The following is a 14,456-nucleotide window of genomic DNA, read 5'->3' on the forward strand; positions in this document are numbered from 1 at the left end:
CCGTCTTGTTATAGAAACTTTATTTTTACAAGGCTACCATTAATTTGTGGCCGAAAGCTCGTTTCCTTCCACCATAAGTGCTTCGTTGGGTTTGGCCAATGCCCAGTTTCATTGAGATTCAACGGTTTATAGGCAGGTGAGAGAGATATTGCAAGACAACCATTTACGAACAACTTAACGAAACAATAAACAACATTTAGTTATCAATTTATGTTTGGATTAAGAGAGGGAGATAGATCCATAACTTCCTTTACCTCCATCCCAACTTGATTTCTGTTCTTCAATTGGTATTAAATACATACATAAGAGTTCTAAATCTAAAACCAAATATCATTGTCTCTCACCCGTTTTCAAACAATATACATAAAAAAGAAAGAGGGCAAAGGCAGCATGAGTAGGATCAAGCTGAGTTTCTTGGTTGCTACAATTTTGACATTATTATTGTTAGCTTTTACCGTCGATGCTCAATCTAGCGCCGATGTTGTTTTTGATTTGGAAGCATATGGTAACATAGTGCCTGGTACTGACATCACGACGGTAAATATACAATATGAACATCAATATTATTACTAGTTGAGTTGATCGATTGTTTGCTAATTTTTGTTACTTGTGAAATGTAGGCTTTAGCAAATGCATGGAAGGATGCATGCGCGTCCGGTCGTTCTAGTGCAATCGTTATTCCGGGAGGGACATTTGAAGTACGGGAAGGGAATTTTGCAGGACCTTGTAAAAACCGAATTGACTTCCAACTTGGAGGAACGCTGCGGGCACCAAAAGCTCTTCCAGGAGATAATTGGATTATTTTTGCACATATTGATAGATTGACAGTATCGGGTGGAGGAGTTTTTGATGGCCAAGGAAAGGAAGCTTGGGGAAAGAATGATTGCCATAAACGCATAAATTGTGCCCAACTCCCCGTTGTAAGCAATATGCCTTCAACTTTCCTTTTCAATCTGGCGCATCTTGTTGTTTTTGAAAGGGTCTCTTAGATGTCTTCTCTCATCTTCTAAGGTTTATAATTTGGTAACTGTTCTTCCTTTTTTAGAGGATAATCTTTAAACAGTCAAGTTTTCAATTTTATTGGGTTCTATTCAAATTGTTTGCTTTATTACTACCAACTCTCACAAAATATTATTTGATTATACAAAATATTTAGAGTTTGAGGTTCAACTTCATCACCAATTCAATCGTGACGAGAATTACGTCACTTGATAGCAAGAACTTCCATATCAACGTCCTCGGCTGCAACAACCTCACATTCCATAATATCAATATAATTGCACCAGGAAACAGTCCCAACACTGATGGAATACACATCGGTCGATCAAATAAGATCACGATCACAAAGTCCAAAATTGCAACAGGAGATGATTGCATTTCTCTTGGAGATGGAAGCAGACAAATTGAAGTCGCCAACGTGACATGCGGGCCAGGACATGGCATAAGCGTCGGAAGTCTTGGAAGATACACCAACGAAGAACCGGTTGAAGGTGTCCTCGTAAAGAACTGCACGATGATTAACACCACTAATGGTGTCAGGATCAAAACGTGGCCAGGTTCTGCTGCTGGAGGCACCGCCACCGATATGCACTTTTTGGACATTATAATGGTCAATGTTGGCAACCCTATTCTAATAGATCAAGAGTATTGTCCGTGGAATCAGTGCAATCGGCAGGTATTGATCGCATTCTCAAACCTTTGATTGATTTTGTCACTATAACTTTCACAAATAAACCATTTACAGAAGTTTGTTGTCTCATTTTGATTTTTCAGGTTCCTTCGAAAATTAAGATTAGTAAAGTGAGCTTCGAGAACATTAGAGGAAGTTCTGCAACTCCCGTGGCAATCAAACTTATTTGCAGCCGTAGCTTCCCATGCGAAGAAGTGAAATTCCGTGACATTGACCTCACTCCCAACGGGATAACAGGTCCTATTACATCCCAATGTACGAATGTGAGACCCATCGTCTCAGGAAAACAGAACCCTAAAATTTGTGCCTCTCCTTATCAACCTCCCCTAAACTGTTCATTGAATAATTCATGGAATTGTTCATTGTCATAGTACTTCAAAATAATAAACAACCTTAATTAAGAGAAGACAGCCTCTATCCATTTGTGGCTTTGTCTTTTGAATTTTTTTTCTTGTACTTTTCGAGATAAATAAAATGGTTGAATGTTCGAAAGAGACTTCGTGTTGGGAACAATGTAATGTCTTTAGTACCTCGACATTATAAAATAAAATTGTCTCACTCTTATTTTTCATTTTAGATTTGAATTCTAAATAAGATAAAGGGACGCTAGTAAAAAGAAAAATCCATTACTCAAGAAAAAAATACTTTAACCAACAAAAAATATCTACCACCCCTCTCTATTAGTTACTCTAGACAAATCATTTATCATTAGAAATTTTTTAGATAGATTCCAAAGTTAAGATCCGATCTCCAAATAATATTTGGTTGATATCACGGATTCCGATCATCATTGTGAAAGAAGAATTGACATTAGAGGGGACTAATCCAGTCGGTCGTGTTCTTCAATCTATCTTTTTTGTCAACTTCGTAATTTAAGTTGCAATTTTTAGATTAGACAATTAAGTGACAAGTATTAATATGTATTCTAGGAATTTACATTTCATATCAAATTATCTACCTATTTATCTCGACCAATTTTAGTTTTAAAAAAAAAATGTCGATAATTTAAGAAAAATTAAATCTCAAAAGAAGCTAATTGTTCTAGGAGGTTACTATACCAGAACTTATCCAAACGGGTCAAAATCCGTGGTAAACAAGGACAAAAAACGACAAAAATTGCAAAAGAGAGAGAATAAAACAAAACTTGGTCTCGATTGATGATGCTCTGTTTCGTATTTTCAAGTCTTAACATATTTGTTGTTCGTGCGTTGAGCTGGGTCGAGTTGAGATCTTTTTCTAGACCTAACTCAGTAAGTTGGATCATAAAAATTTTCGACTCGAACCACCCTTATTAAAGAATTAAATCTTTTGATTTTCATGTTTAGAATGATATCTAAGAAATAAAAATGGGAACGAAGCTTTTTGGACATGGCTACATTACCAACTTGTCTTGAGTTGCTTATAAGAGTGAAGACTATCCACACAAACCAACACGGTTTCTTTAAACATGTTTTTTTCCTTGCTCGCATGTCTCCTACGATGTAATCTCGTACCTAGAATTTGGACCAGGCTTTGTAATCCAAATTTGGCACCTGATGGCCCCGACAATCCCTTTGCATCTTCAATGATATCGTCATATTATTTACTTGTTTTGAATTGCTCCTTAGAAGGAAAACTATACCTAAAAATCACGTTACCTATTTTATGTGGCTCAATCATAAGATTCATAAGTTAAGCGTGTTTGGTTTGGGGCAATCTTATGTTAGGCGACCTCTTGAAGTTTTCTTAACAAGCATTTCAATAAATACCAGAGTAAGCTAAAAAAAAATTCAACTTCCTAACCTGCCCTACCCATATAATTTTTCTAACATTGAAATCAATGTATACTCGAAGTCCGTCTTGTTATAGAAACTTTATTTTTACAAGGCTACCATTAATTTGTGGCCGAAAGCTCGTTTCCTTCCACCATAAGTGCTTCGTTGGGTTTGGCCAATGCCCAGTTTCATTGAGATTCAACGGTTCATAGGCAGGTGAGAGAGATATTGCAAGACAACCATTTACGAACAACTTAACGAAACAATAAACAACATTTAGTTATCAATTTATGTTTGGATTAAGAGAGGGAGATAGATCCATAACTTCCTTTACCTCCATCCCAACTTGATTTCTGTTCTTCAATTGGTATTAAATACATACATAAGAGTTCTAAATCTAAAACCAAATATCATTGTCTCTCACCCGTTTTCAAACAATATACATAAAAAAGAAAGAGGGCAAAGGCAGCATGAGTAGGATCAAGCTGAGTTTCTTGGTTGCTACAATTTTGACATTATTATTGTTAGCTTTTACCGTCGATGCTCAATCTAGCGCCGATGTTGTTTTTGATTTGGAAGCATATGGTAACATAGTGCCTGGTACTGACATCACGACGGTAAATATACAATATGAACATCAATATTATTACTAGTTGAGTTGATCGATTGTTTGCTAATTTTTGTTACTTGTGAAATGTAGGCTTTAGCAAATGCATGGAAGGATGCATGCGCGTCCGGTCGTTCTAGTGCAATCGTTATTCCGGGAGGGACATTTGAAGTACGGGAAGGGAATTTTGCAGGACCTTGTAAAAACCGAATTGACTTCCAACTTGGAGGAACGCTGCGGGCACCAAAAGCTCTTCCAGGAGATAATTGGATTATTTTTGCACATATTGATAGATTGACAGTATCGGGTGGAGGAGTTTTTGATGGCCAAGGAAAGGAAGCTTGGGGAAAGAATGATTGCCATAAACGCATAAATTGTGCCCAACTCCCCGTTGTAAGCAATATGCCTTCAACTTTCCTTTTCAATCTGGCGCATCTTGTTGTTTTTGAAAGGGTCTCTTAGATGTCTTCTCTCATCTTCTAAGGTTTATAATTTGGTAACTGTTCTTCCTTTTTTAGAGGATAATCTTTAAACAGTCAAGTTTTCAATTTTATTGGGTTCTATTCAAATTGTTTGCTTTATTACTACCAACTCTCACAAAATATTATTTGATTATACAAAATATTTAGAGTTTGAGGTTCAACTTCATCACCAATTCAATCGTGACGAGAATTACGTCACTTGATAGCAAGAACTTCCATATCAACGTCCTCGGCTGCAACAACCTCACACTCCATAATATCAATATAATTGCACCAGGAAACAGTCCCAACACTGATGGAATACACATCGGTCGATCAAATAAGATCACGATCACAAAGTCCAAAATTGCAACAGGAGATGATTGCATTTCTCTTGGAGATGGAAGCAGACAAATTGAAGTCGCCAACGTGACATGCGGGCCAGGACATGGCATAAGCGTCGGAAGTCTTGGAAGATACACCAACGAAGAACCGGTTGAAGGTGTCCTCGTAAAGAACTGCACGATGATTAACACCACTAATGGTGTCAGGATCAAAACGTGGCCAGGTTCTGCTGCTGGAGGCACCGCCACCGATATGCACTTTTTGGACATTATAATGGTCAATGTTGGCAACCCTATTCTAATAGATCAAGAGTATTGTCCGTGGAATCAGTGCAATCGGCAGGTATTGATCGCATTCTCAAACCTTTGATTGATTTTGTCACTATAACTTTCACAAATAAACCATTTACAGAAGTTTGTTGTCTCATTTTGATTTTTCAGGTTCCTTCGAAAATTAAGATTAGTAAAGTGAGCTTCGAGAACATTAGAGGAAGTTCTGCAACTCCCGTGGCAATCAAACTTATTTGCAGCCGTAGCTTCCCATGCGAAGAAGTGAAATTCCGTGACATTGACCTCACTCCCAACGGGATAACAGGTCCTATTACATCCCAATGTACGAATGTGAGACCCATCGTCTCAGGAAAACAGAACCCTAAAATTTGTGCCTCTCCTTATCAACCTCCCCTAAACTGTTCATTGAATAATTCATGGAATTGTTCATTGTCATAGTACTTCAAAATAATAAACAACCTTAATTAAGAGAAGACAGCCTCTATCCATTTGTGGCTTTGTCTTTTGAATTTTTTTTCTTGTACTTTTCGAGATAAATAAAATGGTTGAATGTTCGAAAGAGACTTCGTGTTGGGAACAATGTAATGTCTTTAGTACCTCGACATTATAAAATAAAATTGTCTCACTCTTATTTTTCATTTTAGATTTGAATTCTAAATAAGATAAAGGGACGCTAGTAAAAAGAAAAATCCATTACTCAAGAAAAAAATACTTTAACCAACAAAAAATATCTACCACCCCTCTCTATTAGTTACTCTAGACAAATCATTTATCATTAGAAATTTTTTAGATAGATTCCAAAGTTAAGATCCGATCTCCAAATAATATTTGGTTGATATCACGGATTCCGATCATCATTGTGAAAGAAGAATTGACATTAGAGGGGACTAATCCAGTCGGTCGTGTTCTTCAATCTATCTTTTTTGTCAACTTCGTAATTTAAGTTGCAATTTTTAGATTAGACAATTAAGTGACAAGTATTAATATGTATTCTAGGAATTTACATTTCATATCAAATTATCTACCTATTTATCTCGACCAATTTTAGTTTTAAAAAAAAAATGTCGATAATTTAAGAAAAATTAAATCTCAAAAGAAGCTAATTGTTCTAGGAGGTTACTATACCAGAACTTATCCAAACGGGTCAAAATCCGTGGTAAACAAGGACAAAAAACGACAAAAATTGCAAAAGAGAGAGAATAAAACAAAACTTGGTCTCGATTGATGATGCTCTGTTTCGTATTTTCAAGTCTTAACATATTTGTTGTTCGTGCGTTGAGCTGGGTCGAGTTGAGATCTTTTTCTAGACCTAACTCAGTAAGTTGGATCATAAAAATTTTCGACTCGAACCACCCTTATTAAAGAATTAAATCTTTTGATTTTCATGTTTAGAATGATATCTAAGAAATAAAAATGGGAACGAAGCTTTTTGGACATGGCTACATTACCAACTTGTCTTGAGTTGCTTATAAGAGTGAAGACTATCCACACAAACCAACACGGTTTCTTTAAACATGTTTTTTTCCTTGCTCGCATGTCTCCTACGATGTAATCTCGTACCTAGAATTTGGACCAGGCTTTGTAATCCAAATTTGGCACCTGATGGCCCCGACAATCCCTTTGCATCTTCAATGATATCGTCATATTATTTACTTGTTTTGAATTGCTCCTTAGAAGGAAAACTATACCTAAAAATCACGTTACCTATTTTATGTGGCTCAATCATAAGATTCATAAGTTAAGCGTGTTTGGTTTGGGGCAATCTTATGTTAGGCGACCTCTTGAAGTTTTCTTAACAAGCATTTCAATAAATACCAGAGTAAGCTAAAAAAAAATTCAACTTCCTAACCTGCCCTACCCATATAATTTTTCTAACATTGAAATCAATGTATACTCGAAGTCCGTCTTGTTATAGAAACTTTATTTTTACAAGGCTACCATTAATTTGTGGCCGAAAGCTCGTTTCCTTCCACCATAAGTGCTTCGTTGGGTTTGGCCAATGCCCAGTTTCATTGAGATTCAACGGTTCATAGGCAGGTGAGAGAGATATTGCAAGACAACCATTTACGAACAACTTAACGAAACAATAAACAACATTTAGTTATCAATTTATGTTTGGATTAAGAGAGGGAGATAGATCCATAACTTCCTTTACCTCCATCCCAACTTGATTTCTGTTCTTCAATTGGTATTAAATACATACATAAGAGTTCTAAATCTAAAACCAAATATCATTGTCTCTCACCCGTTTTCAAACAATATACATAAAAAAGAAAGAGGGCAAAGGCAGCATGAGTAGGATCAAGCTGAGTTTCTTGGTTGCTACAATTTTGACATTATTATTGTTAGCTTTTACCGTCGATGCTCAATCTAGCGCCGATGTTGTTTTTGATTTGGAAGCATATGGTAACATAGTGCCTGGTACTGACATCACGACGGTAAATATACAATATGAACATCAATATTATTACTAGTTGAGTTGATCGATTGTTTGCTAATTTTTGTTACTTGTGAAATGTAGGCTTTAGCAAATGCATGGAAGGATGCATGCGCGTCCGGTCGTTCTAGTGCAATCGTTATTCCGGGAGGGACATTTGAAGTACGGGAAGGGAATTTTGCAGGACCTTGTAAAAACCGAATTGACTTCCAACTTGGAGGAACGCTGCGGGCACCAAAAGCTCTTCCAGGAGATAATTGGATTATTTTTGCACATATTGATAGATTGACAGTATCGGGTGGAGGAGTTTTTGATGGCCAAGGAAAGGAAGCTTGGGGAAAGAATGATTGCCATAAACGCATAAATTGTGCCCAACTCCCCGTTGTAAGCAATATGCCTTCAACTTTCCTTTTCAATCTGGCGCATCTTGTTGTTTTTGAAAGGGTCTCTTAGATGTCTTCTCTCATCTTCTAAGGTTTATAATTTGGTAACTGTTCTTCCTTTTTTAGAGGATAATCTTTAAACAGTCAAGTTTTCAATTTTATTGGGTTCTATTCAAATTGTTTGCTTTATTACTACCAACTCTCACAAAATATTATTTGATTATACAAAATATTTAGAGTTTGAGGTTCAACTTCATCACCAATTCAATCGTGACGAGAATTACGTCACTTGATAGCAAGAACTTCCATATCAACGTCCTCGGCTGCAACAACCTCACATTCCATAATATCAATATAATTGCACCAGGAAACAGTCCCAACACTGATGGAATACACATCGGTCGATCAAATAAGATCACGATCACAAAGTCCAAAATTGCAACAGGAGATGATTGCATTTCTCTTGGAGATGGAAGCAGACAAATTGAAGTCGCCAACGTGACATGCGGGCCAGGACATGGCATAAGCGTCGGAAGTCTTGGAAGATACACCAACGAAGAACCGGTTGAAGGTGTCCTCGTAAAGAACTGCACGATGATTAACACCACTAATGGTGTCAGGATCAAAACGTGGCCAGGTTCTGCTGCTGGAGGCACCGCCACCGATATGCACTTTTTGGACATTATAATGGTCAATGTTGGCAACCCTATTCTAATAGATCAAGAGTATTGTCCGTGGAATCAGTGCAATCGGCAGGTATTGATCGCATTCTCAAACCTTTGATTGATTTTGTCACTATAACTTTCACAAATAAACCATTTACAGAAGTTTGTTGTCTCATTTTGATTTTTCAGGTTCCTTCGAAAATTAAGATTAGTAAAGTGAGCTTCGAGAACATTAGAGGAAGTTCTGCAACTCCCGTGGCAATCAAACTTATTTGCAGCCGTAGCTTCCCATGCGAAGAAGTGAAATTCCGTGACATTGACCTCACTCCCAACGGGATAACAGGTCCTATTACATCCCAATGTACGAATGTGAGACCCATCGTCTCAGGAAAACAGAACCCTAAAATTTGTGCCTCTCCTTATCAACCTCCCCTAAACTGTTCATTGAATAATTCATGGAATTGTTCATTGTCATAGTACTTCAAAATAATAAACAACCTTAATTAAGAGAAGACAGCCTCTATCCATTTGTGGCTTTGTCTTTTGAATTTTTTTTCTTGTACTTTTCGAGATAAATAAAATGGTTGAATGTTCGAAAGAGACTTCGTGTTGGGAACAATGTAATGTCTTTAGTACCTCGACATTATAAAATAAAATTGTCTCACTCTTATTTTTCATTTTAGATTTGAATTCTAAATAAGATAAAGGGACGCTAGTAAAAAGAAAAATCCATTACTCAAGAAAAAAATACTTTAACCAACAAAAAATATCTACCACCCCTCTCTATTAGTTACTCTAGACAAATCATTTATCATTAGAAATTTTTTAGATAGATTCCAAAGTTAAGATCCGATCTCCAAATAATATTTGGTTGATATCACGGATTCCGATCATTATTGTGAAAGAAGAATTGACATTAGAGGGGACTAATCCAGTCGGTCGTGTTCTTCAATCTATCTTTTTTGTCAACTTCGTAATTTAAGTTGCAATTTTTAGATTAGACAATTAAGTGACAAGTATTAATATGTATTCTAGGAATTTACATTTCATATCAAATTATCTACCTATTTATCTCGACCAATTTTAGTTTTAAAAAAAAAATGTCGATAATTTAAGAAAAATTAAATCTCAAAAGAAGCTAATTGTTCTAGGAGGTTACTATACCAGAACTTATCCAAACGGGTCAAAATCCGTGGTAAACAAGGACAAAAAACGACAAAAATTGCAAAAGAGAGAGAATAAAACAAAACTTGGTCTCGATTGATGATGCTCTGTTTCGTATTTTCAAGTCTTAACATATTTGTTGTTCGTGCGTTGAGCTGGGTCGAGTTGAGATCTTTTTCTAGACCTAACTCAGTAAGTTGGATCATAAAAATTTTCGACTCGAACCACCCTTATTAAAGAATTAAATCTTTTGATTTTCATGTTTAGAATGATATCTAAGAAATAAAAATGGGAATGAAGCTTTTTGGACATGGCTACATTACCAACTTGTCTTGAGTTGCTTATAAGAGTGAAGACTATCCACACAAACCAACACGGTTTCTTTAAACATGTTTTTTCCTTGCTCGCATGTCTCCTACGATGTAATCTCGTACCTAGAATTTGGACCAGGCTTTGTAATCCAAATTTGGCACCTGATGGCCCCGACAATCCCTTTGCATCTTCAATGATATCGTCATATTATTTACTTGTTTTGAATTGCTCCTTAGAAGGAAAACTATACCTAAAAATCACGTTACCTATTTTATGTGGCTCAATCATAAGATTCATAAGTTAAGCGTGTTTGGTTTGGGGCAATCTTATGTTAGGCGACCTCTTGAAGTTTTCTTAATAAGCATTTCAATAAATACCAGAGTAAGCTAAAAAAAAATTCAACTTCCTAACCTGCCCTACCCATGTAATTTTTCTAACATTGAAATCAATGTATACTCGAAGTCCGTCTTGTTATAAAAACTTTATTTTTACAAGGCTACCATTAATTTGTGGCCGAAAGCTTGTTTCTTTCCACCATAAGTGCTTCGTTGGGTTTGGCCAATGCCCAATTTCATTGAGATTCAACGGTTCATAGGCAGGTGAGAGAGATATTGCAAGACAACCATTTACGAACAAATTAGCGAAACAATAAACAACATTTAGTTATCAATTTATGTTTGGATTAAGAGAGGGAGATAGATCCATAACTTCCTTTACCTCCATCCCAACTTGATTTCTGTTCTTCAATTGGTATTAAATACATACATAAGAGTTCTAAATCTAAAACCAAATATCATTGTCTCTCACCCGTTTTCAAACAATATACATAAAAAAGAAAAGAGGGCAAAGGCAGCATGAGTAGGATCAAGCTGAGTTTCTTGGTTGCTACAATTTTGACGTTATTATTGTTAGCTTTTACCGTCGATGCTCAATCTAGCGCCGATGTTGTTTTTGATTTGGAAGCATATGGTAACATAGTGCCTGGTACTGACATCACGACGGTAAATATACAATATGAACATCAATATTATCACTAGTTGAGTTGATCGATTGTTTGCTAATTCTTGTTACTTGTGAAACGTAGGCTTTAGCAAATGCATGGAAGGATGCATGCGCGTCCGGTCGTTCTAGTGCAATTGTTATTCCAGGAGGGACATTTGAAGTCAGGGAAGGGAAATTTGCAGGACCTTGTAAAAACCGAATTGACTTCCAACTTGGAGGAACACTGCGGGCACCAAAAACTCTTCCAGGAGATAATTGGATTACTTTTGCACAGGGGAAAGAATGATTGCCATAAACGCATAAATTGTGCCCAACTCCCCATTGTAAGCAATATGCCTTCAACTTTCCTTTTCAATCTCGGGCATCTTGTTGTTTTTGGAAGGGTCTCTTAGATGTCTTCTCTCATCTTCTAAGGTTTATAATTTGGTAACTGTTCTTCCTTTTCTAGAGGATAATCTTTAAACAATCAAGTTTTCAATTTTATTGGGTTCTATTCAAATTGTTTGCTTTATTACTACTAACTCTCACAAAATATTATTTAATTATACAAAATATTTAGAGTTTGAGGTTCAACTTCATTACCAATTCAATCGTGACGAGAATAACGTCACTTGATAGCAAGAATTTCCATATCAACGTCCTCGGCTACAACAACCTCACATTCCATAATATGGTGCCCCATGTTAGATTTGAACCAAGATTTGGAATCTAGATTCAGCAACTGATTCCCTCGACATTCCCCAAAATCCACCGTGACATGGCTACCCTACCTTAAACCCCATTTAGGGCATACATGCATTTCATTGTTAAAAAATGCCCAATATATTCATAATGAATCAATAAAAATCAAAATGGTAATCTATCAATGATTATTTAAAAATGGTTCTAGCCAAAGAATTTGTTCGTTTTTGTTTCCTAAGATTGTGGAGTGATTTTAAGTTGGTGTGGATTTCCATTAAATTTTGTGGTTCGTTATCTCTTGAAATAGAATTATCGAAGAACAATTCAAATGGTTAGATTACTTAACCTTATTTCATTTTTGTAAAGAACTTGCATGAATTTGATATCAAAAACCCTCCTATTGTAGAATTTGATATCAACAATGGCTGCAGCTGCTACCACCTCCCTCCATTTCGCTATGTACCCTTGGTTTGCCCTTGGCCATCTCACTCCATTTCTCCATCTCTCAAACAAGTTAGCCAAAAAAGGCCACAAAATATCCTTCTTCATCCCCACCAAAACGCTTCCCAAATTGCAGCCCTTAAATCAATTTCCTAATCTCATTGCCTTCATCCCCATCACTGTTCCTCATGTTGAAGGCCTTCCCCATGGCGCCGAGACCACTTCGGATGTCCCTTACCCTCTCCACACCCTCATCATGACTGCCATGGATCTCACTCAATCTCAAATCAACCTCCTCCTTGAAGACTTAAAGCCTCATCTCATCTTCTTTGATTTCACTCATTGGTTGCCACAATTGGCTCGCCAATTTGGTATCAAATCAATTCATTATTGTGTCACAACTGCCGCCATGATTGCTTATACTCTAGCCCCATCAAGGCAATTTTCTAAAAACGAGTTAACCGAGGAAGATCTCATGAACCCTCCTCTTGGATACCCTAGCTCCACCATTAAGCTCCATGCCCATGAAGCTAAAGTTTTTGCATCAAGAAGGAAGTGGAAATTTGGAAGTGATGTTCTTTTCTATGATCGTCAATTCATTAGTTTTAGTGAATGTGATGCAATAGGGTTTAGAACATGTCATGAAATTGAAGGAGATTTTGTAAATTATCTTCAAATTGAGTTCAAAAAACCTATTTTTCTATCTGGGTCAGTCATACCTGAGCCATTAACAACACCTCTAGAGGAGAAATGGGCAAGCTGGCTCTTAGGGTTTACCAAGGGCTCAGTGATATATTGTGCTTTTGGGAGTGAGTGTACGTTAAAAATTGAGCAATTTCAAGAACTTTTGTTGGGGTTTGAGCTTTCAAACATGCCATTCCTTGCAGCACTCAAGCCACCGTTCGGGGTGGACTCGATCGAAGATGCATTGCCAAAAGAGTTCGTGGAGAGAATTGGAGGGCGAGGTGTGGTTCATGGCGGGTGGGTTCAACAAGAGAGGATTTTGGAGCATCCATCGGTGGGATGCTTTGTTAGTCATTGTGGATCCAATTCTTTGAAGGAGGCATTGGTGAATAAGTGTCAATTGGTGTTGTTGCCTCAAGTTGGTGATCAAATTATCAATGCGAGGATGATGGGGAACAATCTTAGAGTTGGAGTGGAAGTGGAGAAAAGGGAAGAGGATGGATTGTTTACAAAGGAAAGTGTGTGTAAAGCTGTGAGGATTGTGATGGAGGAAGACAATGAAATTGGAAAAGAAGTTAGAAAAAATCATGATAAAATAAGGGATCTTTTGTTGACAAAAGATTTGGAACAATCTTATATTGATAAGTTTAGCAAGAGTCTTTGTGATTTTGTGGCAAACAAGTAGAAACCATACCTTTTATCTTCACGATCGGTCGAGAACAACTATGCATGGCTTGGTTTGGAGGTGCTCGAGTCCTACTAAAGTTTTCTCAGTCTTGTGTTTTGATGTGCATGGGTAACATGATTGAATACACCAAAATTGTCACCTAATTGTTTTTTAGCTTCTATAAATGGTGAAATATAAGTTTTGATTAGCTCATTCACAAGATCCAATATAAGTTTTGATTAGCTCATGGAAATGAGCTGTTACACAAGATCCTAATAGTAATTGTTCTGAATGTAACCGTTCTTTCTTATGTAATTGTTTCTAGATTAACGAGTTCGAGTGTACCGGAGGCTCCCCCAAAGATACATGTGCTCCTATTCAATCTGAGTCTTACAAAAACCCTATTGAATGTCGATGAATTGATGTTATCAAGTGGAGGAAGTTTTGATGGTCAACAAAACAATGACTGCTATGAAAACATAACTTTGTCTAATTCTTTTAATTTTGTGTTGAATAGATCCTTAAACATTTAGTTAAGTCTTTGATCTATTCAACGACACAAATATATATGAACGTCCGTCAAACACGAATTCACTAAATTCGAAACTTAGAGTTATAAATTCTAGATAAACTTTTATATCAAAACATAAAATAATTTTTTCATATGCTGTTCTTCATCTAGCAAGAGGTAGTGGTAAACAAGACACTTTGTGTCCCTCACCATCCCTTGATCACATACTTTATTCCCTTCTAATATGTCATTTTCAAGCTTTTAAATGTTTCTAAAAGCTTGAAAATTTATGTGGTTGGAATTGAAGCCCACCACTTACTTGGAAATCGTATTCCTTAAGCAAGAGAGAAGATTTTTAAACC

The 14,456-nt window shown here is 36.6% G+C and overlaps 4 protein-coding genes across 4 annotated transcripts; all 4 read left to right on the top strand.

Annotated features, from left to right (window-relative positions):
• The first annotated feature begins 390 nt into the window (after positions 1-390).
• LOC111437214 (exopolygalacturonase-like) lies at positions 391-2,061 on the top strand. Its single transcript, XM_023075084.1, has 4 exons — positions 391-537; positions 621-920; positions 1,157-1,675; positions 1,774-2,061. Exons 1-4 carry the CDS (start codon positions 391-393, stop codon positions 2,059-2,061), a joined length of 1,254 nt encoding a protein of 417 aa, XP_022930852.1.
• A 1,853-nt stretch (positions 2,062-3,914) lies between these two features.
• LOC111437085 (exopolygalacturonase-like) lies at positions 3,915-5,585 on the top strand. The gene is made up of 4 exons (XM_023074921.1): positions 3,915-4,061; positions 4,145-4,444; positions 4,681-5,199; positions 5,298-5,585. Exons 1-4 carry the CDS (start codon positions 3,915-3,917, stop codon positions 5,583-5,585), a joined length of 1,254 nt encoding a protein of 417 aa, XP_022930689.1.
• Positions 5,586-7,438: 1,853 nt separating this feature from the next.
• LOC111437086 (exopolygalacturonase-like) lies at positions 7,439-11,396 on the top strand. The gene is made up of 6 exons (XM_023074922.1): positions 7,439-7,585; positions 7,669-7,968; positions 8,205-8,723; positions 8,822-9,071; positions 11,021-11,109; positions 11,193-11,396. The coding sequence occupies exons 1-6, from the start codon at positions 7,439-7,441 to the stop codon at positions 11,394-11,396; spliced, it is 1,509 nt and encodes a 502-aa protein (XP_022930690.1).
• An 813-nt stretch (positions 11,397-12,209) lies between these two features.
• LOC111437088 (UDP-glycosyltransferase 79B30-like) lies at positions 12,210-13,601 on the top strand. Its single transcript, XM_023074923.1, has one exon. The coding sequence runs from the start codon at positions 12,213-12,215 to the stop codon at positions 13,599-13,601; it is 1,389 nt and encodes a 462-aa protein (XP_022930691.1). The 5' UTR covers positions 12,210-12,212.
• Positions 13,602-14,456: the final 855 nt, after the last annotated feature.

Source organism: Cucurbita moschata, unplaced genomic scaffold (assembly GCF_002738365.1).
Source record: "Cucurbita moschata cultivar Rifu unplaced genomic scaffold, Cmos_1.0 Cmo_Scf00062, whole genome shotgun sequence".
Lineage (NCBI taxonomy): Eukaryota > Viridiplantae > Streptophyta > Magnoliopsida > Cucurbitales > Cucurbitaceae > Cucurbita > Cucurbita moschata.

Coding starts and splice junctions, on each gene's coding strand:
- LOC111437214 (XM_023075084.1), top strand. CDS start 391: ATGAGTAGGATCAAGCTGAGTTTCTTGGTTGCTACAATTTTGACATTA. Junction 538..620: donor CTGGTACTGACATCACGACG/GTAAATATACAA, acceptor TGTGAAATGTAG/GCTTTAGCAAATGCATGGAA. Junction 921..1,156: donor ATTGTGCCCAACTCCCCGTT/GTAAGCAATATG, acceptor CAAAATATTTAG/AGTTTGAGGTTCAACTTCAT.
- LOC111437085 (XM_023074921.1), top strand. CDS start 3,915: ATGAGTAGGATCAAGCTGAGTTTCTTGGTTGCTACAATTTTGACATTA. Junction 4,445..4,680: donor ATTGTGCCCAACTCCCCGTT/GTAAGCAATATG, acceptor CAAAATATTTAG/AGTTTGAGGTTCAACTTCAT. Junction 5,200..5,297: donor GGAATCAGTGCAATCGGCAG/GTATTGATCGCA, acceptor TTGATTTTTCAG/GTTCCTTCGAAAATTAAGAT.
- LOC111437086 (XM_023074922.1), top strand. CDS start 7,439: ATGAGTAGGATCAAGCTGAGTTTCTTGGTTGCTACAATTTTGACATTA. Junction 7,969..8,204: donor ATTGTGCCCAACTCCCCGTT/GTAAGCAATATG, acceptor CAAAATATTTAG/AGTTTGAGGTTCAACTTCAT. Junction 8,724..8,821: donor GGAATCAGTGCAATCGGCAG/GTATTGATCGCA, acceptor TTGATTTTTCAG/GTTCCTTCGAAAATTAAGAT.
- LOC111437088 (XM_023074923.1), top strand. CDS start 12,213: ATGGCTGCAGCTGCTACCACCTCCCTCCATTTCGCTATGTACCCTTGG.